The sequence below is a fragment of the Mytilus trossulus genome, chromosome 2, assembly GCF_036588685.1.
Source record: "Mytilus trossulus isolate FHL-02 chromosome 2, PNRI_Mtr1.1.1.hap1, whole genome shotgun sequence".
Taxonomy (NCBI): domain Eukaryota; kingdom Metazoa; phylum Mollusca; class Bivalvia; order Mytilida; family Mytilidae; genus Mytilus; species Mytilus trossulus.
The window spans coordinates 67,547,241-67,570,964 of NC_086374.1; the positions used below are offsets into that span (position 1 = coordinate 67,547,241).

The 23,724-nt window shown below is 32.5% G+C and overlaps 2 protein-coding genes across 8 annotated transcripts in view; one reads left to right on the plus strand and one right to left on the minus strand.

The window, feature by feature from the left end:
* Nucleotides 1-6,800: 6,800 nt before the first annotated feature.
* LOC134707857 (uncharacterized) lies at nt 6,801-18,513 on the minus strand. 3 transcript variants are annotated; one of them, XR_010105776.1, is made up of 3 exons: nt 18,375-18,513; nt 8,745-8,882; nt 6,801-7,436 (listed from the first exon to the last, which is right to left on the minus strand). XR_010105776.1 is itself a non-coding variant. In XM_063567958.1 (2 exons), the coding sequence occupies exons 1-2, from the start codon at nt 10,584-10,586 to the stop codon at nt 7,006-7,008; spliced, it is 459 nt and encodes a 152-aa protein (XP_063424028.1). In that variant the 5' UTR covers nt 10,587-11,138; the 3' UTR covers nt 6,801-7,005. The 3 variants fall into 3 exon arrangements, 1 of the variants encoding a protein (XP_063424028.1); XR_010105777.1 differs by lacking the exon at nt 18,375-18,513 and adding an exon at nt 10,559-11,138; XM_063567958.1 differs by lacking the exons at nt 8,745-8,882; nt 18,375-18,513 and adding an exon at nt 10,559-11,138.
* The window catches only part of LOC134707855 (uncharacterized), a 321,374-nt gene continuing 310,700 nt past the window's right edge, over nt 13,051-23,724 (plus strand). For 2 of the 5 annotated variants that reach the window (XR_010105775.1, XM_063567954.1), the window contains exons 1-7: nt 13,056-13,170; nt 17,980-18,571; nt 20,010-20,100; nt 20,548-20,655; nt 21,061-21,147; nt 21,671-21,762; nt 22,944-23,012. Coding sequence is in view for 4 of the 5 variants with exons in the window: in XM_063567954.1 (XP_063424024.1) it covers nt 17,994-18,571; nt 20,010-20,100; nt 20,548-20,655; nt 21,061-21,147; nt 21,671-21,762; nt 22,944-23,012 (1,025 nt within the window). In the remaining variant the exon portion in view is untranslated. Of the gene's footprint in view, nt 13,266-17,979; nt 18,572-20,009; nt 20,101-20,547; nt 20,656-21,060; nt 21,148-21,670; nt 21,763-22,943; nt 23,013-23,724 lie in introns of all 5 variants that reach the window. The other 3 variants (XM_063567957.1, XM_063567956.1, XM_063567955.1) reach the window with 3 other exon arrangements.

Sequence of the window (23,724 nt, forward strand, 5' to 3'; positions counted from 1 at the left end):
CAAGTTGTCTTAAAAGACATGTGAGAAGGTCCCAAAGGACCAAGTGAGCTTTTCTCATCACTTGGCGTACGTCGTCGTCGTTAACTTTTACAAAAATGTTCTCCTCTGAAACTACGGTGCTAAATTTAACCAAATTTGGCCACAATCATCATTGGGGTATCTAGTTTTAAAAATGTGTCCAGTGACCAAGCTAACCAACCAAGATGGCCATCATGGCTAAAAATAGAACACTAAAATGTAGATTATGGCTTATAACTTATTAAGCATATAGAGTAAATCTGACAAGGGGTTAAATTGTTTATTAAGTCAATATCTATCTGCCCTGAAATTTTTAGATGAATTGGACAACTGGTTGTTGGGTTGCTGCCCCCATTGATGAATAGACCAAGGTGAGCGACACAGGCTCTTTAGAGCCCCTTTATTGTTCCCTCTCTTTAATCGTCATATCAGCGTCTTAAAATTTATGTTTATTATCAAGAAGACAATGAAAGATTGAGACACCAGATGGAGCTAAAAAAACTCATCTTCTTTCCTTTTGCACCAACAATGAAGGTTACTTATGAGTTAATATCCAGAAATGATAGTTAACCAATAGGCGGTTGACTGGAATCCCTGTAAAAAAATCTTATATCATGTTTGTCTCCCCTGTGCAGTATGCGATACATAGGGATTACTATCCGACGGCTATGGCTGAGTGATAGATTTAGTATAAAGTTTTATATTTAAGAAGGTAGACGACCCGGATCCCTCATACTTTGTATGCAGATTCCTTATTGTCTGTCATATGTCCATAGTCATTGACTTCATCATCATGCTTCAGAGACTTTTTGAAAAAATCCTTCTTTTTTTTGTCATTTGAATTTCTCACTATTATGAGTTCTAGGATAAGTATGTTTGATATAAGGGCCTTGCAACATCTACATCCTTTACCTTGGCCTCATTTCATGGATCAGTGATAGAGGTTAAAGTTACTTGATAAGTATAAAAAAGAAGATGTGGTATGATTGCCAAAGAGACAACTCTCCATAAGAGACCAAATGACACGGAAATTAACAGAATGACCTTCAACGATGAAAAAAGCGCAAACTGCATAGTCAACTAAAAAAGGCCCAAAATTACAAATGTGAAAAACAATTAAAACAGACCAATTAATGTACAAAAAATGAATGTAAAACAAATATGTAACACAGCAACAACCACTGAATTACAGGCTCTTGACTTGGGACAGGCACATACACACAGAATGTTGCAGGGTTAATCATTTTAGTGGGATCCAAACCCTCCCCATAACCTGGAACAATGGTGTAACAGTAGAACATAAGAACGAATTATAAAACTCAGTTGGAAAAGCTTCCAGTTAACTCATCAGATGTATAAATAGAACAAAAACACAAAGTGGTTGTGGATGAGTACTTGTACATATCAACAACAAAAAGACACCAATTGCAGATCTGAGAGTACTAGCAATTACTGACAGCTAGTTCAAAGCCAATAGCAATTAATAAAAATAAATATTGCATCTAAGACTAAATTATCAATTAGTTCACACCCAGCATCCAATGGATTTAGTGTAAAGACGTAATAAACAGTCCGAGAAAAACATGACCTTGTGCAATGCCAAGATACAGATCTGTGAAAGTACATATGTATTTAACAAAAATATTTAGTTTGCTTTTAATTTACTGATAACAAAATCAATATTAATACCAATAAAAACAATATTCAAAGATCTAATGACAGTGTTGAATTGGTAACCTTTAGAATAATATTATTTTAGAATCGATAAGTTTACCAGAATTGTTTCTAGATATCTGGGCACGGTAACACCGTAAGATGGTACAAAAGGAATACTAACTACGAAATCAAATCTCTGTTATTTTGGCCGTAAAAGCTTTGTGAAGGCATGAAAGTTTAACTCGGACATTTCCGCAAGACATTGCAAATCTATTGTTTTGAATTGAATATGTAGCTCAATTCATTTTTCAATTCGAATATTGGTAGCTTACACTTAGTACTAAACTATCACGCTTACAATTTAATGAATTATCAGTCAAAATTTTATTTTTGGACTGAAATGTTTCAAGTTTCCAAATTAAATTTCCGATGGGACATTTCCGTACATCATATTCTTTTGAAAATATGTATGCAAATTTTAAATAGAGACAGTCATGTTCACCAATACTGAAATATATTACGTAATAGAATGTTCATGCAAAATTTCGATGAGTTGCGTGAACATTTCGTGAATTGTTCGAGTTTTATGTTTTGAGTCTGTTACATGGGACAACGCTAAGTAAACGTTTTTTGGATAATCTGTGTCTTCCTAAGCCATGGATATTATATTTTTATTCTTTCTCTATCATAATGTGAAAATTTAAGAATCAATCTTTATTTTCATGTATAATTTGAAATATTTATTTCAGCATTTCTATATAAATTTTCCCGTCAAATGTTTACTTAACGCTATTTTTCATGGTAGTAGCAATATCTAACGTTGCGTCTACTATAAAAAAAAATAAAAAAAAGGAAAATTAACAAAAGGGAACGAAAATCCTTAGTTATAAAAAGCGTGGAGTTTTCTGTGAAAAACAGAAATATTTTAATCTAGGAAACGACAGTTATTAGCATTAACATTTGATTTATTTAAAGTAAGTTCCTCGGGGTTAATTATTAACGTTTACATTTGATTTTTTTAAAGTTAGTTCCTTGGGGTAAAAATCAGCTATACTTTGTGTATGGAATGATTGTAAGGTACATGTCATTCTGGTACGTTTTATCAGACCTTAACCTTATTTTCACGGTTCATTAGTCAAAGTTAAGTTTTTAGTTTTGGTTCTTTTTATCAAATACTACTGGCACTTTTATACTACAATGTTAGTATAATAGTCCCAGAATACTATATATAAGCAATGGGTCAACTATATGTGGTGTAAGGAATGAATGTAAAGTGTACGTGTCAGTCAGGAAGGTACTTTAGTATTGAATGTTTGAATGGTTTAACACCAGTTATTTTTGGAGCCCTTTATAGCTTAACTGTTGTTGTTCAGAGTGAGTCAAAGCTCCGTGTTAAAGACTACTTTGACCTGTAATGGTTTACTTATACAAGGCATAGACATTGATTTGGGTGGAGAGTTGTCACAATGGCACTCATACCACATCTTCTTATATCTATTAGTTTACCGATTTGACTCAAATTCTCATCTTTAATTTATAACATACATAATATACATAGGCATACATATTGACTGTATAACAGAAACGCTTTGTTTGTACAGTTAAGGGAAAGATGTAATTTTCAAGGTCCAGACATTCAGTTTGGTCTTTTTACAAGATTTGAAAAACTCTTATGGGTCTGTTTGTAATTACCTCTATGCAACGTACCATATTAATTTCAAGTTTACTGCCCTTAGTCCTGTTTGTCCTAACCTGTGTAATTTATCTTCTATATTAATTATTATTTGTTATTATTTATTTGTTCTAGTTTTGCATATGCATGAGACATATTTGCCACTGGACGTTAAAAACTAGCAATAAAAATCAATCAATGATGAATAGTGATAGATCAACTATCCAATGTTTTACTGGACATTTGCTTCTGATCGATAAAAATGGGTTGACCATTGGTTTTTCTAGGAGGTCAGGAGTATTTTGAAAATGAACAACTTGGCCTGTTTATAACTGAATATAAATAACTTTGCACATGACAGGATAAGAATGAATGTTGTGCAACAGAAAATGCAGGAAACAAATTTGGACATTAGTGAAAATAATTTTTGCTCGGCAAAGCTTTGGAAAAATAAACATGCCTAGCAACAAATGAAATTTAATAATCAAAAATGTTCCTGCCTCCCTCTCAGAATATTAAATAGTATATCTCCTATAGATAGTATAAGGTAAAATTATGTCAATCAATATTTGACTAATATTTCAATCTTTATTTTTTTTTATTTGATGTGTGTATCATCAGCAATTGTAAATAGAACCACAAGTAAGTTCATATTAACTTTGAATGTTTAACACTTCAATAGTTTTCATATACTTTAAGGCCTGTGATAACATAACTTGCAGTAAGAATGTCTCTAAAAAGAAAACATACTACTTTGTCTTATCGGGGCCTTTTATAGCTGACTATGTGGTATGGGCTTTGCTCATTGTTGAAGGCCGTACGGTGACCTATAGTTGTTAATGTCTGTGTCATTTTGGTCTTTTGTGGATAGTTGTCTCATTGACAATCATACCACATCTTCTTTTTTATACTATATATAAAAAGTAGGTCGTGTACATTATTTTCTGACAGGTTTCATCTGACGGTAACCTTATTTTATGCTTCATTGGTTAATGATAGGTTTCCAGAACTCTGGTTAAGTCTGTTTCTCATATACTATTAGCAACGGTCAACTATATATTTTGGTGTTACTTCTGTATGAATTAATTATCTTAAAATTGAAATGCATGGTTGGCAGTTATCATCTGTCCTTGTACTCACTTTAATATGGTCCAATAATGAATTAAGTTTTGGTGATAAAGTCCGTTTTTAAAAGCAGTAAGTATTAAATGATGGAAGGGTTTCGATGTCCGTCAGGCCGTCGGGCCGGGTCTATCTAATCTCGAAGTCATTTTTATTGTTGAATATTCAGTTTGTGTATCTAGATCTGCTTCTCAGATACTGTAAGCAATAACGGTAAATATATATGTTGTGTACCCGGTAAGGCATAATGGTAAAATGTAGAGTGTCTGTCAGGATTCATCTGACCGACCTTGAACTCTTTTGAACAGATCATTGACAACAATATTTTAAGAGTTAATCATTTCGTAGATATGAATTTACTCTGCAACTTTATTAAAGTTTAGAATAATCATTGTGTAAGGACAAAGTCTTCCCGCTGTATGCAAATAAATTGAGAATGGAAATGGGGAATGTGTCAAAGAGACAACAACCCGACCAAAGAAAAAAACAACAGCAGAAGGTCACCAACAGGTCTTCAATGTAGCGAGAAATTCCCGTACCCGGAGGCGTCCTTCAGCTGGCCCCTAAACAAATATATACTAGTTCAGCTAGTGATAATGAACGCCATACTTATTTCCAAATTGTACACAGGAAACCAAAATTAAAATAATACAAGACTAACAAAGGCCAGAGGCTCCTGACTAGGGACAGGCGCAAAAATGCGGCGGGGTTAAACATGTTTGTGAGATCTCAACCCTCCCCCTATACCTCTAGCCAATGTAGAAAAGTAAACGCATAACAATACTCACATTAAAATTCAGTTCAAGAGAAGTCTGAGTCTGATATCAGAAGATGTAACCCAAGAAAATAAACAAAATGACAATAATACATAAATAACAACAGACTACTAGCAGTTAGCTGACATGCCAGCTCCAGACTTCAATAAAACTGACTGAAAGATTATGATTTCATCATATGAACATCAGGCACAACCCTTCCCGTTAGGGGTTTAGTATCATACCATCATAACATATATGAGAAGAACATAACCCGTCTCATGCCAACAACTGTTTTTTGAATAAATGTGTTTAGTTCCGATGCAAAGACCAGGTATAAGTGAATCAATATTAACGCCAAAATATGCAATCTTTAATGACCTGACAACAGTATCGTAACTATACCCTTCTTAATAAGTTTTAAGTTTTAATTTTTAATAAGTTTTCATTGCTGTGTTGTTTATTCCACATTGGCTAGAGGTATAGGGAAAGGAATAATATCTTTCAAAACATGCTTAATTTCGCCGCATTTTGGGCCTGTTCCAAATCGAGAACCTCTAGTCTTTGTTAGTCTTGTGTGTGTGGTTTTTGTTTTTGTTGGTTCATTTGTATGTTTCGAAGTTTAGTGTTGTGTCATTTCGATAATGTACTAGTATACATTAATGTTATGGGCCAGCTGAAGCCTGCTTCCGAATGCATTATATTCACGGTTTGTTGAAGGCCAATTGATAGCTTTGTTTTGTTTTCTGGTCTTTGATTGGGTTGTTGTCTCTTTAACACATCCTACGTTTCCATGATCTTCCATGAACTCGTCAAAACTGGTCTTGGTGAAATTAATAAAGATATGGTTGAAATATTTTATTTCAATCTGGATGACATCACATTCAGAATAATTTTAACTTTTGCTATAAAATGATTACATGGGTTCTCAGTTGATAGATATAGGAAGATGTGGTGTGAGTGCCAATGCGACAACTCTCTATCCAAATAACAATTTAAAAAAAAAGTAAACCATTCTAAGTCAATGTACGGCCTTCAACATGGAGCCTTGGCTCACACCGAAAAACAAGCTATAAAGGGGCCAAAAATTACTAGTGTAAAACCATTCAAACGGGAAAACCAACGGTCTAATCTATATTAAAAAAAAAAGAAAAATGAGAAACACGTATAAATTACATAAACAAACGACAACTACTATACATCAGATTCCCGACTTAGGACAGATGCAAACATTTGCAGCGGTATTAAACGTTTTAATGGTACGATACAACATTTTACAATGATGAACATTTTAACTAACCAGTTTTTAAAATGATGCGTACAGACAAATTTTCACGATTTCCGGAGTCGTGGACTGGTCTATGTGACACCCTGCTGCATAATCCTTTACCATACTTTCCTCACTCAATTACGGATAACTAAGTGAGAAACTAAATTCAATGTGGAGTGCTGACAATGGCACTTTTGCATCATCTTGTCATTCAATTGACCTATACAGTATTCCATTTAAAGCAGCAGCTGAAATACCATTTTTAACACGAACGTTTAAACGCTCTACAAGAAGAAGTCATGGAAAATGTGTTACAAAGGCATATTTATTTTTAACTCCTTACATCAAGACGATATCTAAATAAAACATTATTCTTGTTCAGTGCAGCTGTATTCAGGTAAACAACGATGCTGGTTGGATTAAAATAGTCTGATTAAATATCCTTTGTCCTATGCATTCATTTTTCACATGTCCAGGGGTTGGATTTAAACGAAATTGATATTTTTAAACAATCATTCATCGTCTCGTTTGTTATGTAAAGATCGAGAAAACATCTTGAATACGATTTTACAAGTCGATAATATAAGTACCATAATCACAATCCCAAGCACTGCTAATCTTATCATTCCGAATTCCCTGAACAAAAAACTGTCTTCGTACTTGTCTCCAGAAAATGTACCATTTGTGTAGCTGCCGTTTATACGAGATAAACTATCTGTGTTACCATTCCGTAATTGGGAAATACTAAAGTTGGTGCTGTTACTGATGACGTTACTGTAGTTAATGTTGCTGTCCATTACATCTATGTTTTCGTTTGGGTTCATATTCCCTGGTGAAATGATGGTATTACTCTGGTCTGTGGTCTTCGTTGTTGGCCTGGCGTAGCAAGATGGCATTTTTAACTCGATCACGTTGTTCCTGTCAATTACAAGTCTACCATACACTAAAAAATATAGATCAGTAAAATCCGAGAGCAAAATGCTAAGCTTACATACTAGTATTTATTACACAAAACAATTATAGTTTCTTTAATTTGATATCAAAGATGGTTTTTTTTTTACAAATAATATTTGTCTCATTTGCCATCCTACCACATCTCCTCATTTCTATATAATACATATGCTATACTTATTCTTTTATTGAATTTCAGTATGTAAACTCATGACTTGAGTATAAATGACATTGACAATGACGTCAATGAATGTATCAAGTTTTTTTTAGTCTGGACCTTAATTCGACTGTTATATAAAGAGAAAACATGACCGTAAATTGGATATTTCATCAAATATGGCTAGCATCGAGAGCACACAAGACTGTAAATAATGACCGAAAAAAAGATTATTTAGTATTAGGTAAAAGTTAAAAAAAAAAAAGAGTACCTTTTGATGAAATTATTCCCTCTCCCCTTGTAATTTCTTGTATATTTAATTCTGTAGGAAACAAAGAACACTTATTTTTTGCTTTTATCTTACAAATAATTTTAGTCGATCATCTCGTATATATATATATATAATCGAAGCACGAAACTGAGACTTCTATAACATAAATGAAGTCAGGCTCACTGCGGAGACAGGATTTATATTTTGATATAATTGTGTGTCGTATCTTATAACGTAGAAAAAAAGTTTTCCATTGTGATTTAAAAAATGATCTTTATGGTCGTGCTTTCATAGAAGATCTTAACATTGCACGGACAACGACCGTGAGATATAAATGGACGATACAAAAAAAAACTATATGGAAAGAATGTATTAAAATATTTGATCGACTTAATTTTCTCTATCTTAGCGTCGAAGATGGACACTTCCTGCGTCAAGATGATTTGTTTTTGTTTCTTCAAAATGCTATTACAGTAAACATTTCAAAAGTAAAGTTATGCAAAATCGTTAAACTATAAAGGTGACCAAAAGGCTGCTAATAGTTTTGTTGTGTCGGCGTATGAAGCACAATCCAACGTTTTCGTTTTTTAAACCTAAGTAACATCATAAAAAAATGCCAAAAATTAGGATCACTCATTCGAACACGTTCATACTTACAACTTCTTATTAAGATTAAATCTTAAGTAAATATGCCCGAAAGTAGAATTGAAATCTACTACTGATAACCAACCGCAAGATTCACACTAGATATTGGCATCATTAAATGCATGCGAAACCTTCACTATATTTTGTTTTAAATCTTCACCAAGAATATAGTTTTTTTTATTCGTGTTCTTAAATCTGTAAAGGTTTACTGAAATATTTTGATATACCTTATTGTAATATTAGCGTCTCGTCGTTGCTTTTTAAAGTTTTCCATGTAACAATTTTCATGGCGTTACGTTTTGTATAAGTGAATGAGTGTGTTTCCATCTGACTTCCATATTGCTTACCATCTAATTCTACATGCCCTAGAATGTATATATATATATAATTAATCTAAGAATGTTTTTTTCATCTCTGTGTTGTAAGATGAAATTACTGGTAAAATATGCGATGTGTAATTATTTTGATTAAATTAGTAAATATTTTCGAGAAGTTGGTAATCAGTTGCGTTGATTTATATTCGTCTGGATATATCTGTAACACTTGTTTATGTAGTCTGTGAACCTCTCTTATGTAATAAACAGTCAATGGTGACAAAACCCAAATTAATCACTAATAATAGACACTATAATATGGTGGAAAGGGGGGGGGGGGGGGGTCGAATGATATTTGTCAGGGGCGGATACATTCATTTTTAAAGGGGTTCCAACCCAGGAGAAAGGAGGGTTCCAAATATATGACCCCTTATACCTATCAAATGCACTGATCGTTCCAACCCCCGGAGCCCCCTGGATCCGCAGAGCTCTGTATTTGCATTTTTCGTGTCTAGTTCCATGGTCAATAAAAGTTTATGACTCGCAATCTGCCTACAATTTGTGATGTTCTTTGTGAACACGCTAATCATAGTATACAGAGCTTAAAGATAGAGCACATTCTTCAATTTAAAACACTACATGGAGCTAATAAAAGTATTTTGGTATTTTAGGAAATATTGATGTCTCCAGTCTATTCAATTCCTTCTCAACATTCCTTATCTTTGAAACATTTTTATGGATACCTATATACTAGATACTAGTATAGATTTGTCTATACTAATTGATGATGTTCTATGAACAACTCAAGAGGTCATTTTTTTGCGTTGTTAGTTTGCTGTCTCGTTGACTTATGAATTGAAAAGAAAAGGAGAAACGAATAATTGTACCAATCTCTCTTAATTTATGAAAGTGTGATTTGTAAATCATCAAAAATCACCCGCATTACATTGATATAAAAAAAAAATGGGTCAAGTGATCGAGAAACCCTTGTAACAATTTCTGCCTCCTCTAAAAAAAATGAAAGCCTTAGTTAGGTAAATTAATTTTATCGAGACTTTAAAGGGAAATTTTCTAAACTTTATCGGTGACCGTGTTAAGTTTACCAAATGTCAGTTTATATATAGGGCAGTCAAATGTTAATGTCATCCTAGTGTGTCGATTCAGGGTAGGTAAGAAGATCATATCTGTAAAGTGTTTATCCAATATAACATCGTACTACTATAAAAGACTGTAACATCTGAACCTCGATCTGAACTTAGAACTATTCCGAGATCCTTGATGCATTATTAAAATTTTAACAGCGTTTCATTAAACATAGTTCAAAACCTGAATTTTATAACCGACCAGCAACATTTGTGGTATCTTCCTTCTTTGTTTTTACTCTTTCCTGAGATGGGAGGATAGGACAATATTCTGCCCCCTTAAGAGAATGTTAGGTGAATTATCAGCTACAACAAATGGAAGTTTTTAACGACCTTGACAGGCTATACAGCCCTTGCACGGTCGGTAAAATTATCAGCTTTTCTTTCTTCTCGCTCTCCATCGGACATTTAATAAAAAAACTTTAAAAAAAATGAATACATGTATATATATTTCTACATTAAACGAGAAAGTTTAGTTACTGTATCAAAACTAGCATGAGATGGGTGTTAGAAAGTGATAACTGATACACAATTTTAAAATTAAGCAAACAGCTATACTATTGAACTACCAATACTTATACTTACGGTCCTTACATATCATTCCTCGCTGCATGTAATATAAACTAGTATATCCTTGCACAGATCCGTACTACTTCAAATGTTTATTTACCTCCGATTTTAATCATAGCTTCATTTTGTATCACAAATTAGTGTAACACTATAAACAAGCTCTGACTTTTAGTATTAATCTTGATCATAGTACGTGATTATCGTGTATGTTTCCTAAACGATATTACTGAATCATTGGTCAGTTAGGTACAAAACTGACATACTGTACGTGATCATCATGGATGCTTCCAAAACGAGATTAATCATTGGTCAGTTAGGTACGGAAAAAAGTAAAAACACAAAAATACTAAACTCCGAGGAAAATTCAAAAAGGAAAGTCCCAAATCAAATGGCAAAATCAAAAGTTCAAACACATCAAACGAATGGATAAACTGGATTGGATTGTAATCTTTAAGGGTAAAATATCTAGGATCGTATTATACTCCATATTCAATTAAGTCGATTGCTTTCAGATTTGTAGTATTGTCTCAGGAATAACCATCATAGCAGATTGGTTTTGACAATAAGTTTTAATTTGACTTCGTACAGAATTTAAATCGATATTTCCCCATGTTAAGGGAATTGGTTTTAGGAAGAATCAGACGTTAATTCAAGAAATGACAAAAAGTAGATATGACTTCAAATTGATTAGTCTGTGTTTTCACAATTAAAATATTGCGGCCTGATAAAAAAAGTTGTTTTACAATATAATTTCAAATCACATACTAATCAGGATTGGTTTTTAATTAAGATTAAACCACACTCACCATGGTTAAAATGTCGCTTTGTATTCTATTAAAAATCTAAATGATAATTTCTTACATAATTAATATACAAGTTTTGCGTGAATACATGTATTATAGTTCTGAGCATTATAGCTTCTGTCTAAAGCATAGTTGAGCCCAATCTTCGGGAAGACACGGGAGGCTCGTATCCAAAACAAAAATCAAAAACAAAAGACAATTTCATTATAAACTGCAAAGTTGACAGATTTAAAAAAAAAAAAAAAAAAAAGTATAATGCCGATTAGTTTAACAGACAATATTATTTTGACAAAAATATTTTGACAAAAATACATGCTGGTAACCTTCCATCCATTTTGTTCAATATACATTTGGGGGGGGGGTGGCTGGATCGACTTTATCCCCACATCTTGGATTGTCAAAGAGCAGAACCATTTGGTCTAGATATTAAATGAGATATGTACATTCTGAGATTCGGAAGAACGTAATTTATTTTTAAGAACAATGTGTAATAAACTTGACATAAAGAGTTATTTTGTTTGAATCAACTTGTAAAATTTTAATACTGATGATAGTACCATACTATACTCTCATAAGAACCCAGAAGATATATCTCAGAAACTGGGTAGGGAACCTTAATCTTGCAGCAAATGGCCCGCTAACCGATAATGCATTATCACTTCATTTGGGGAAAACCGAAACTATTCTGTTTGTGTCAAAACGTAATTGTCTAAAATTCGTTACTTTTACGTTACTTGTAAGCCTTGTAATAATCACACAATTTCCGCGCAAAATTGTGTGAAATATTTAGTCCTGAATATTGATGATAATCTTTTTTTTGTGGAGACAGAATATTAAATGATTATATTATTTAAAAGATACATTAAAGATTGAAGTTCCTATACAGCATGTACAGACAGGCCAACTGTTAACCAGAACAATCTAAAAAGACTTTAGCTACAGCTTCAATGTCATTTTGACTGCCTGTTCTGCAAAGTATGCTGATGTCAGCAAAAAATATAAAGAGTAAGGTACAAGTAGTACAAAACAAATGTGTTAGTCTTGTATTATTTTAATTTTAGTTTCTTGTGTACAATTTGGAAATTAGTATGGCGTTCATTATCACTGAACTGGTATATTATATATTTGTTTAGATGCCAGCTGAAGGACGCCTCCGGGTGCGGGAATATCTCGTTACATTGAAGACCTTTTGGTGACCTTCTGCTGTTGTTTTTTTCTATGGTCGGGTTGTTGTCTCTTTGACACATTCCCCATTTCCCGATGATTCTCAATTTTAGGTTTATAAAAAAAAACCTGGATAATATAGATCCGAAAAGTTGACAATAATAGCATTGGTTATGTTATAATCAAAATCGAGTTATACTTTGAATAATTGAGATTTAGCCATTTTGCTTTAGATCCCAGCTATGTACATATAAATGTTTTATAAGTGCCTTTAATTATTCAGCATGTAATATGATCTAATATACCTATTGCAGGTCGTCGCTATCAACATTTAATCATTAGCCTCAAATCACTAAATAACTTCATTTCAAGAGTTTAATGTCATGGTCTTAATGTAACTATTGCCAAATATATATGTTAACTTACTTCACTACACACTCACACTTATTATGATTATACCTATTTCGAAAATTAGTACGTTTTGGTTTACTGCTTTCTCCTTAGTGGTATTTTTTATGGTATTTGTTTATTCCAGTTATACGCTCTCTAACACTGAGATACGTTTAGTTGCAGAAAAAATCGCGGCAACAACAGAGAAAATGTCAAGATAAATCTGTCAATCTTTATAACAAAACAGAAAAAATAAACGACACATCTATTGTAAATAACCCTTCAGATTACTTTCTTCTATAATTCAAGGAAACAGGCAATAGATAATTTTATTGGTATAAACATTAAAAGAAGAGCGTCAACAGGTTGTTTTCATCAACTTTAGGGATGTTGCATAATCACTAAACTGATGATTTTACATTTTCATTTTAGTACAGACTTGGTTTCTTTAATGATGGTTCTTTTCTGTTTTTTATCTATATTTAAATACATGAAAATAAAAATCAGCCGACATCTATCAAAAGAATGTAGTTTTGATTGTAAATGTATGCATGATCTTTTGTCACAAATTATACACCTCATCGCTATTTGGAAAAACAAATATGTATTATGTTTTTGACCTAATCGTCATTTTGGGCTATTATACTTAGTAACAATAGTGAATGATACCACCTGTATGATACCACCTGTGGTGGAGATTTTTCAAATAAAGTTATTATTTGGGGCATAGCTGCCGTTAGGCACTTAGGCACATGCCAACACATAATTTATAACAAGCCTTCGACTTTAGTCGAAAAAAGCGAGACATAGCGATCCTACATTCCGTCAGCCTGGGTGTCTTCAGGGGCGTCCACAAATATTCACTCTGTCATGTCTGTGGTTAAAGTTTTTGAAATTTTAATAACTTTCTAAAACTATACTTGATTTCTACCAAACTTGGACTGAAGCTTGTTATGATCATAACATGGTACCCAGAAGTAAATTTTGTGAGAATCAAATTCCATTTTTTCCATATTTTACTTACAAATGGACTTAGTTTTTCTGCCGGGATTACTTTCTTAAACTATCCTGGGTTTGTTCCAAACTTGAGCAGAAGCTTGTTTATGATCATAACATAGTATCCAGAAGTAAATTTTGTAAAATTAAATTCCATTTTTTTGTATATTTTACATATAAATGAGAGGGGGTTGGAGGGATCCTTATCCCAAAATCCCGGGCTTAAAAACACGAGATCCCAAAATCACGTACTTAAAAACACGAAATCCCAAAGTCCCGAAAGTCGAAAAAAAAATTCCAGATCCCGAAAGGGTCAATCCCGAAATCCCAGGCTTAAAATCACCCGATCCCGGAGACCCGATAAAGGTCCTATCCCCCCTCATAAATGGACTTAGTTTTTCTGCCAAAAAATATTACATTCACTCTGTGGTTAAAGTTTTAAAAAATTTAACAACTTTCTTAAACTATCCTGGATTTGTACCAAACTTGGACAGAAGCTTGTTTATGATGATATGATAAGGTAGTATCCAAAAATAAATTTTGTGAAAAAGAGAATCCCTTTTTTTCTGTATTTTACTTTAAATGGACTTTAAATTCACATTCACTCTGTAAGGTTAAAGTTTTTAAAATTTTAATAACTTTCTTATACCATTTTGGATTTGTACCAAACCTAGACAGATGCTTGTTTATGATCAAAAGTTTGTGTCTAAAAGGAAATTTTGTTTAATTTTGTACCTGTACGTGTATCTGTATAAAACTTATAGATGGACTTAGTTTTTCTTCCAGTTAACATTACATACAGTACAGGTAGGGACTTATTTTTATGGAAGCCTTAATCCGTCTAGATGTCAGACTGGTCGGACAGTTGTCCCAGAGTAATAAACACCTGCTGTGCAATATCCAAGTGGAAGGTCGTAAATCAATCTGTACCAGCTAGAATTATATTTTACCTGTACAGCTATATTTGTATTTATGGAGAATAGATATAAAATGTAAAATATTGTTTTGTATATAAAGAGAAAGAATTGAAATTAAAATTAAATAAAAGAATTTAAATTAAAAATTAAATAATTAGAATTAAAATTGAAATTTAATATCATGAATGTGGGATATTTTTTTTTTATAATTTGAAAATGAAATAAAGACGATTTTTAACAATATATTGTGTTGCCAATTATTATAATAGTTTTGTGCCAATAAACTATTTTTTATTTGCATTTGTATTTGTAAACCGTAAATATTTCATCTAATTCAAAATAATAAGCCTAATAACAACCAAGACTGTTTTCAATCGAAGTTTTAATCAAATTGTTGAGACATCAATCCCGTAAATGATACGAGTTTTCATTGATGGTTATATTATTTCCCCCTTTTAACGGCCTGTTCCTTTATATGTTATTGTTGGAAACACAATTTTAAGTATAAGGCCAACATATCGTATTTATAAAATATGTATAGGCATTGTGAATAAAGTTATTTTCCTTTTGATACAACTTTCCCCGTCGGAGCCTCTACATCAATTCACACCTGTCAATCATTTCTCGCAAGTAAAACATTTTGGTCAGACAGATCACTCGTGCTTTCTATTTTGACATATTTCCCGTTAATCTCTTTGAAAGTCAAACAATTGGTTTCTTTAAATACAATATTTATAACGCCGTGATCATATTTCGATTCCTATTTTTTATTTAACAAAAAAATGTTGACATTCGAGAAATTGCCTTTCTATCTTCATGTCTCGACTCTTTTATGAAAATCGCCGGTGTTTTTATGGAGCGGAGCTACCGTTTGATTTTTATGGGGGGGGCTAGGATGAAATTTGAAAAAAATAGGCAGGACAGAAGTTTTGAGTAAAAAAAAGGCAGGATGAGACACTTGCAAAAAAAAAGTCAGGACGACAATCTAGGTAAAAAAAAGGTCAGGATAATCTAAAAAAAAAAAGGCAGGACCGAAGAGTGAAAAATAAAAAGGCAGGACAGAGATTACAGCTAAAAAAAAGGCAGGACAAAATTTCTCATCCTAGCCCCCCCCCCCCCCCCTTAAAAATCAAATGGTAGCTCCCTTATTATAAATATATTTTACGAATCGATACACGAAAATCAAAATTTAACCTTGTATAGTTTATTGAATAAATGCACATTTATACCCCAATGGGGTTGAAAGCTAATCGTACTAGTCATGATCAGCTGTCTTTACTTTTTCGTCGTATTTCTAGTCATTCTATAGCTCGTGCAGTCCGTAAGAATTTTTAAATCGATGTTGTATTATTTCCGAAGTTTAAAGGAGTTCTCCAAAGTAGAATATTTAAATGGAAATCCGGGAAATGACTGATAAAAATAAAACAAAAAATAGTTAAAGAAGACTAAATCTTGTTTTGATTTTACATGTATGTAAATCGATTAAATTTCTATTCTGGTCAATCGATCAAGAGCCTCAAAACTAACGCACAATACTGTCAATCATTCCACATCAAATTTAATCATGAATGGATTTTCCCACGGTCGTTCTGTAAGGTCACCTGAGTTTACTGTTACGACATTTCCCGCCATATAAAAATCTCGTGCAGTGGACAAAATCGATCTTTAACGTCTTTAATTAGCATTCAATAATATTGTGAGTGGAGTCAAGTTAAAGTTCAACCACGTGCACACGCTGTTGATCACTAATATGTGTATCATGGAATTATCTTTTCACGGCAAATTTTTCATAACAAATTGCTGTTAAAAATATATAACATACAAGTTTCCTTTTTTAAATGGATTGTGCGTAAATTAATATTACGCAATTAATTTAAGTTCGGGATTTCGGGATTAAGACTTTCGGGATCTGGGAATTCTTTTTTTCGCGATGTCGGGATTTTGATTTATTTAAATTCGGGACCTTGGGACTTCGTGTTTTTAAGCCTGGGATTTCGAGATCCGGACCCTATTTACCCCTTACCCCCAAATGCAGATCAATCATATAAATTTAGCATAATGAACAAACACGAAAATCTTAAAATAAACTTATGTCCGGGAAGAATCAATATCTTCTTCTAGTGATATTATTTGCGTTCTATTTTATTGATACATCTCCAACTTTGAAGTTTCGGACAATAAATTGTCTACAGCAAAAAGTAAAAACTACAAAGAATCAGCAAGCTAATAATATACAAGTATTGCTCACTGTAATTATTTTTATCTCGGAACTGACCCAACACAGACTGAATATTAAATACATATTATAGAAATATTTTGCATGTGGCCGCGTCAAACTAACCCCGGAGACAGCATTCTGCTAATGGATTTACGAGTAAAATCAAAAATAACCGTAAGCTTCCAGAAATAGAATACATGTAAAAATATTTATGTTTGAAAGTTTATGCAAACAAATAAGAAACAGATACACAAAAAAACAAAAAATAAACAACAAAGAACATAGAACAAAAATAATTTTGAGGAACAAATTAGAAAATAAAAAGCAGTTGATATATAAAAACCATAATTAAAAAAATAGGCTATTTTTATTAAAACAAAGTTTTCTCCAGTACTTCACCTGTAAAAATATTTTATGTCAAAAACGATGTAATCAATAAAGTGACTGAGAGGTTAAAATTACAGGTAACCTGATTCTGAAATCAGTGAACCGTAATTCTAGCAGCACGGATTAAGATGAAAGGACAAATATATTGCCAATCACACCTGGATTTGTTGATTAATGACCATACTACCTACCATAAAAATGTCGGATTATTCATATCCGACTAGACGGATTAAGACTTCCATAAAAATAAGTCCCTACCCGTACTGTACATGTAAAGTCTGCAGTTAAAATTTAAAAAAAACATTTATTAGATTCATAAACTAACGCTGGATTTTTATCAAACTTGGACAGAACATTCATACAATCAAAAGAAAGTATTAAAAGGAATATTTTTAATGTTTTTTTCATCATTTTTGTTGAGCCTGTGATTAACAGCAAAATAGGCGAAACACTGGGTTCCGCGGAACCCTTATGATTTTTTTCACAAATATTTACATGTAAATGTTTAATATAAAATGTGTTTAAATAGTTCTCATGAATATTAATTATACCTGCTTTCAGACTATATTTTTGCTATGGAAACAGAGAGTCTACTACAGGAAAATGATACTTCAAACCATGATGTCAAGAAATTCAAAGTACAGAATGGACAAAAAAGTGAAGAGGACAATGATCATGAAAAATTAAATGGAAAAGGGGAGACCACTGGGAATAGTTTAAGTATGAACAATGGAACAGATAATTCATTAGGTCAACATAGGTCAGTACTGTCCCAGATATTGAACTCTAAGGAAGGAACTGTTATTCAGGTTGAACAAAATAACAAAACAATGCTCTCACAAAATTTGATAGCGCCAAATGTCAGTCAAATGAACCAATCTATTCAAATGTCAACGATGCCTCCTATGTTAGCCTCTCAAATGATCAATTTAAGCCAAATAACTAATGGATCTTACCAATCACCAGTTATGATGTCAAATGGATCACCAATGATTCCCGTACATCCAATATTGCAACAAATTCAAACACTAAATGGATTGTATCCAACTAATGGTTTAATTGTACAGCAGACACCAAAACCACCAACAGTTGATCTAACTGAACAGGAAGAGATTGGAAAAATGAAGGATGATGGGCTTGAAGAAAGTGTCAGGTAAGGTTAAAGGTCACTAGACAATATGGTTAGATGCATTATTATACTGTTATTTTCATACATTGTGTAACAAGGGTCCGGAAACGGTCATATTTGCCAGTCATGTCCTAAACTGAAACTATAATGTCCTAAACTTTTAATTGGGATTTAGGTCAAATTTTATTTTTCAACCGTTATAAATTCGGTCATTTCTTTGAGATCAACTTTCAAAATCGCAATTTTGAACATATTTTTGTTTAGTTATCAACTTCCTGTAATTAAACTGCCACTTCAATAAAGTGTTATACATGTAATCCTGAGGGCCCTCGTAATAACTATATTAATGCCTCAGGGAGCTATTGGCTAATGATGGCTTTACCTGTGTTTTTAATTCACACCTGGCGATAAATCACAAGCTCCAAACTATTATTATAAAGAAATAAAAATTCCATACCAACTGGCTTCATTATTTAATTACTCAACAGGTCAGACAATTGTCAATTATGATTTAAAATTAAATTAAAACTTGGTTTAATCTATGCAGAAATTTATTTTTTTTACTTCTAACACACGTGCTTTGTTTACTACGTAATACGCATGCTTGAAATTCTCTTCCACAGATTTAGACAATTAATTGTAAATTAAGAATAATTTCATCCTAAATAAAGCTAGTGCAACTATTTTAATTAATATTCTTACACTATTAAAGGTAAAATATTAAAAAGCCGATGCTTTCCTGTTATTTGGATAAACAAAACTAATCCCGGAAATGAGTCTGGAATTGTTCGTTTTAGTATTGTCGCAGTACATCCCGTTTGAATTTTGACTTCAGAATCAAAGGAAACGTAAGCGATAACTGAAAAAATTATCGTTTTGAGCCATTAAAATCATTTTATTTTTAAACTGTTGCCTTTCCTAAATTGCTCTTGATTGATTTTTGGAAAAGGGTAGGACAAATCATGAAGTAAATGCGATGCAACAGTGAAACAAGTTTGTTGATGCTACGAACATGACAATCGAGTGCATACTCATAATGAGTCTCATGCAGTAATGTGATTTTAACAATCATTTTTTGAAAAGGGGCATCAACTTTTAAGTTGTATGAAAATGACCGAAATTAGGTGAACAAATTTCCGGATCCTTGATTGTGTATGTATGTTCCGATTAGATATGACCAATGAACTAGGATTCTATTTAAGAAAGTTTATCTTTTTATGATTGAAAAGTCCATTGTTCAAATTACTATCTATGCAAAATATAGAGTGACAATATATTAGAATGTAATACAGGGAAGCCAAATGTAATTTAAAAATTGGCTTTGATTTTCATACACCATATATTTTCCTTTGATGATTAAACACACTTCTGACCTTCAACCTGTCCAGATTATTGATTATTGCAATGCATTTATTCAGAGTGCAACATAATTCAGTAAGGTGCTTATCATTTCTATTTTCAGTACTGAAGTATTTTCAAAGTATCTCCACAGAGAGATTGTACCAGGATGTATGCCCCACCCAGGGGATATTGTAGAGGCTGGACCTCTTGCAGTAAGTATTGGAATAATATGTACATGTTCTTTGAATCTAACACATTGAAATTTAATTTGAGTTTGTGATGTGTAAACTGTATAATCATAGATTACCTGTGTTATTTGTTTGTTGTTTCTTACTTATTCATCCGATGTACTAAACTGCATATCTTGTCTTTGTTAGTCTGATTAATGGTCAAAATGTATTTTCTTTTGATGGATTTTTTTCTTTCAGAAATTAAACACCTTAACATTGAGATTTTTCCTCCCAAATAAACTCATCATAGATACCAGGACTAAATTTTGTATATACTCCATACGCGTCTACAAAAGACTCATCAGTGACGCTCGATTCCAAAAAAAATGTTGAAAAGGCCAAATAAAGTATGAAGTTGAAGAGCAGTCTATTTGTCTTTAGTTTGATAGTATTAGTACCTGTATGACAATATTTTGTTGTATTTTGCAGGAATTACTACCTCCAGACCCTACCTACCCAGTTGTTGAAGGTATAACATCTGACATAGTAGCTACTGGAAAACTCAGTAGTTTACAATTAGAAGGGGTGCTATATGCAGTAAGTATGTAAAGTAATATATTGTTTATTTACAGTCCCAGAAAAAACATTGAACTTTTGTTCACTTCTTCACAGTACCTATGTACTGACTTGTATGCTGTGAATTCATTGTAATTTGTTGGATACCAATTGTTGTGGATTTAGTTGGTACAGGATTTAAATTTATTTAAATTTGGTATTTCATGTTTATAAGCCTGGGATTTTGGGATCAGGCCCCCTCTTACCCTCTTCATACAAGGCAATGTTTAATTTTAGCCAGATACAAGCAAAAAATTTTCAATGACACACTAAATAAAATACATTTTATAATTATTCCAACTGAATATATAAACTGCAGTATTAAAAGAAGAAACCTATATGTATCAATTCTCATCTTTTAATTATTGAATAACATTTTTATTTTAGTGTCAAAGACATCAGATGATTTTAACTAACGGTCAGCGAGCAGGATTCTTCATTGGTGATGCCGCTGGTGTGGGAAAAGGAAGACAGGTAATTTTCTTAAGAAATTTGGGATATGTTTATGAAATTTAAAGCAATCATATCAATAATGTATTTTCAATCCAGTTTGCTAATAAGGACAGAAAAAACAGAAATTAAAGATATTATAGCACACAAATCCAATAGGGCTCTTCACGGTTACTTTGGTCATATTGGATAGGGGCTGATTTTCATAATGGAGGTACAAATGGTGTGAAAAATACAGGAACACATCATTAAAACAGAGCTGTTGCTTGGAAACACACATAGGATTTCCCATACTTTCATACTATTTCCACCTCTTTCTAAAAAATCTACCCCTATCCAATATGGCCAAACTAACCGTGAAGAGCCATATTCTCAACAGACAGATTGCTTCTCTGCAGAAACCAAAGATGAATGTCTCAACAGAAAATTCAACGGATAAATTATCCAATGATATCAATTTTCTTAATTACACCATGTAGGATCTTTTGAGTGCTTGAACTGGCTGCTTGAACTACTGTTACAATGCCATAAATTATTCATTTTGTAGATAGCAGGTATTATTCTTGACAACTTCTCAAGAAAAAGAACAAAACACATATGGTTTACTATTTCTTCTGATCTAATTGTGGATGCACGAAGGTTTGTAGTCTTAACTCATTTTCATACTTTTGACTTTTAAGATTTAAATGTTGTGACAAGTTTTTTTGTAGACACAACAACACAACAAGTGTCTTCTGAATAACGTTATTATCTTTGATGATTTTTTTAAAACAACAAGGCCAATGCCACTTCTAATGAACATTTCCTCCCTGAGGGTATCACCAGTCCAGTAGTCAGAACTTCTATGTGGCCTTATATATCATTGATATGGTCATATTTATTAAACTTTGAATTGTTAGAGATTCTAAGGACTTTCTACTCCAGGAAAATATTACCTTAGCTATTATGGCAAAACTTGGGGAAATTTGGGTGTTCAATGCTCTCCAACTTCATATTTTATTTTGCCATAAGTTTTTTTTATAAAAGGAAACTGATGGGTCTTTTATAGACCAAACATGCACTGATAAACAAAAGTATATTATGTTTTATAAAGCCACAAATTTTGTGGATCTCATGACTATAAAGAATTTTATTGAAAAAAGATTTTACTTGAACATTTTTCAACATCATATATTGTAATTTGATTTTGCAAAGTTATTCCTTTATACAGCAGAAATTCAAATGTGACCAATTTGTGACAATCTAGATGTTAATGCATAGATGCCAACCATTACGATTTTTCCGTAGTTTTTCCGATTTTGCATTAAAAACTATGCTATTACGGTCAAAGTCGAATAGTTACGGATTCCCAATCATTGCCGTTTAATTTTGTAAAACGCGGATTATTATCATTACTTTTCCGTCTTGGTCCGGTATTTAGAAAACGTCAATGTAATGCTTCCTGTTTCTCGGGAGCTATCAACCTACTTTTGGGTAACTTACTGACTTCGGAAGAAGCAAATTTGCATTTTATGAAGTAGCTTTCCCCCTTTCTCTACTTCTCCTTTAGAAAACGAAAATGTACGAGTCAAAAACATCTGAACAATTAATGAATGGAATACATACTACAGACAACATGTTAAACGACAAATTTTAGTGCACATTATTTTCAACCACTCGTCAATAATTTTTATTGGGAAATGCACGTTTATGAATGATTACTGAAAACTTTTCAAAAATACAGAAAATTTGATAGTTTGTTACTGATTGTGTCAAAAAGGGTTGGCATCTATGTTAATGCCTTTATTATCTGAATACAGAGTTTTAACTAATTTTTTCAGAGATCTGACAGATTTAGGATGTCACATAAGAGTTATAGATGGGTGTCAAGAACTTGACAAGGAAACAAGGTAAGTCTCAGTGGTTTTCTTTTGTTGATGTGGTTTATAAGTGTTTTTCATATAACAGTTTTTCATATAAATTAGACTGTTGGTTTTCCTTTTTAAATGGTTTTACACATCATTTTTGGGACCTTTTTAGCTTGCTGGTCGGTGTGAGTCTAGTCTCCATGTTGAAGGCCATATTTTGACCTATAATTGTTAACTTTTTTATATGTTGTGACATGGATGGAGAGTTGTCCCATTGGCACTCAAAACCACATTTTCTTATTTATATTAGATATTGCTGAGGTGAAGATAGATTGAAAAGTAAAGGCAAGAAACATTGTAGTGTGTGTTTGACTCGCATATCTGCCAACTTTTCAAAATGCCCATGGGGGTTTTACGTGCAAGATGACCGTCGTAGTCCTAAAAAACCTTCAAGGGGGCCTGCAAATAAATTTGAATGTTATTTTTTTGCTTCTCCATACTTTTATAAGTCTAAGTCATTGTAAAATTAATTGTTTTGTTTAAAATTGTGGACAAAACTGCTCTTTCAAAATTTCAATTTGGGAGCCTCCATGGGGGAAATCCCCAACAAATAGTGACAGTTGGCAGGTATGGACTCACGTGATTTGACTCCTTCAATATGCAACACAAAAAATAAATCTAAGTCTATTGTTGGAAACCATTTTTCACCTGGTTTGGCAACAATTAATTTAATTAATTATTTTTAAGGGTTGGT